We start from the raw sequence: 2,500 nt of genomic DNA, 5'->3' as shown, positions 1-2,500 counted from the left end.
ACAGGACTAGACACGACAGGACAGGACGAGACGAGACAAGACAGGACAGGACAGGACAAGACAGGACAAGACAAGACAGGACTAGACACGACAGGACTAGACACGACAGGACAGGACAAGACAAGACAGGACTAGACACGACAGGACAGGACGAGACGAGAAAAGACAGGACAGGACAGGACTAGACACGACAGGACAGGACAGGACTAGACACGACAGGACAGGACGAGACGAGACAAGACAGGACAGGACGAGACGAGACAAGACAGGACAGGACAGGACAAGACAGGACAGGACAAGACAGGACTGGACAAGACAAGACAGGACTGGACAAGACAAGACAAGACAGGACGTGTTTACTTCAGAAACCCCAAGGGGGCACAGGAAAATGTTACATTATTATTCCATGTAACTAATACAAAACTTAAATCACATTTGGTACAGTGCTTTTCTCTTTTTTCCCCCTTTTTTTCCCTTTTTTTAAACAATGGCGACACCTACTGTCCGGTCTTCTCATGCGTTGGGGGGAAGGTGGCAGAATGGTTAAGACGCTCAGCTGCCAGTATAGAGAGTCCGTGAGGGTGTGGGTTCGAATCCCACCCCTGCCCTTTCTCCCACGTTTGACATGGAAAATCAAACTGAGTGTCAAGTCATTCGGATGAGGCTATAATATAATGTGGAATGATTGCCTAGCGGTAACACGTCCGCCTAAGAAGCGAGAGAATCTGAGCGCGCTGGTTCAAATCACGGCTCAGCCGCCGATACTTTCTCCCCCTGCACTAGACCTTGAGTGGTGGTTTGGACGCTAGTCATTCGTATAAGACGATAAACCGAGGTCCCGTGTACAGCATGCATTTAGCGCACGTAAAAGAACCCACGTCAACAAAAGGGTTGTTCCTGGCAAAATTATGTAGAAAAATCCACTTCGATAGGAAAAACAAATAATACTGCATGCAGGAAAAAATACAAAATAAAAAAAAAGGGTGGCGCTGTAGTGTAGCGACGCACTCTCCCTGGGGAGAGCAGCCCGAATTTCACTCAGAGAAATCTGATGTGATAAAAAGAAATACAAAATACCAAAAAATAAACCGAGGCCCTGTGTGCAACACGCACTTGGCACACTTAAAAAGAACCCATGGCAACGAAAGTGTTGTACCTCTGGCCAAAATTCTGTAGAAGAAATCCACCCTGACAGGCAAGCATTGTACTCAAGGCCTGACTGAGCGCGTTGGGTTATGCTTGCCAGTCAGTCATCTGTCTGTCTTGAGACAAATGAAACTGAAACTGATGTCGTTTCGTTTCGTTTCGTTCAGTTGCTGGATGTCGCTGCAGCCGTTTTACTACGCCTTCCTAGCGCCCGTCGCCGTCATCGTCACCATCATTATCATCATCTACGTGTTGGTCGCAGTCAAACTGTGTCTTCGTCGTCGTCGGCCCAACACAGGCCATGGTGGTTCCGGTGACAGTGCCGTTAACGGCGTCTGTGCTTCCGTCAGCTGTTTTGTGGTGCTGGGTATGTCATTGTTTCTTCCTTTCTGTCTGTCTTGTCTGTCTGTCTGTCTGTCTGTCAGTCTGTCTCAGTATATATATATATATATATATATATATATATATATATATATATATATATATACCTACCTGTCCACCTGTTTCGGTCTCTGTCTCAGTCTCTCTCTCTCTCTCTCTCTCTCTCTCTCTCTCTCTCTCTCTCTCTCTCTTTCTCTCTTTCTCTGTCTCTGTATCTGTCTGTCTGTCTGTATTTTTTCCTGCCTGCAGTTTTTTTTATTTGTTTTCCTATCGAAGTGGAATTTTCTACAGAATTTTGCCAGGGACAACCATTTTGTTGCCATGGGTTCTTTTACGTGCGCTAAGTGCATGCTGCACACGGGACCTCGGTTTACCGTATCATCCGAATGACTAGCGTCCAGACCACCACTCAAAGTCTAGTGGGGGGGTTGGGGGGGGGGGGGATAAATTACTGGCGACTGTGCCGGGATTCGAACCAATGCGCTCAGATTCTCTCACATCCTAGGCGGACGCGTTATACCTCTTGGCCATCACTCCACTATATTTGATCGGGTGACTCGCCCCCACCCCCACCCCCATCTCCCCACCGCCCCTCCACTTGTAGAATGCCCCAGGTACACTGAAGACTGTTATGCGATAGAGTTGACATGCAAATCTGCAGTATGAAAAAATATTATTCGATACTATATCAAAACACACACACACACACACACACACACACACACACACACACACACACACACACACACACACACACACACACACACACACACAAAGAGACAGACAGATGGATGGATAGACAGACAGTGATACAAACAGAGAGAGACAGAGAGAAACAGAGAAGGGGGCGTGGGGGGCAGACAGACAGACAGACGGACAGAAAGAGGCAGAGAGAGAGAGAGAGAGAGAGAGAGAGAGAGAGAGAGAGAGAGAGAGAGAGAGAGAGAGAGAGAGAGCTTGTCCACTGTGAAAA

At 47.6% G+C, this 2,500-nt stretch overlaps 1 protein-coding gene across 1 annotated transcript in view; it reads left to right on the top strand.

Moving 5' to 3' along the window:
• Window positions 1–2,500, top strand: part of LOC143287881 (scavenger receptor cysteine-rich type 1 protein M130-like) — a 48,269-nt gene that overhangs the window by 45,460 nt on the left and 309 nt on the right. The window contains exon 24 of the mRNA XM_076596121.1: window positions 1,314–1,513. Within this exon, the coding sequence (XP_076452236.1) occupies window positions 1,314–1,513 (200 nt within the window). The remainder of the gene's footprint in view (window positions 1–1,313; window positions 1,514–2,500) is intronic.

This window comes from Babylonia areolata, chromosome 12 (assembly GCF_041734735.1).
Source record: "Babylonia areolata isolate BAREFJ2019XMU chromosome 12, ASM4173473v1, whole genome shotgun sequence".
NCBI lineage: Eukaryota > Metazoa > Mollusca > Gastropoda > Neogastropoda > Buccinidae > Babylonia > Babylonia areolata.
Note: the sequence above shows the minus strand (reverse complement) of the source record. Positions and strands in the feature narration are given on the sequence as shown.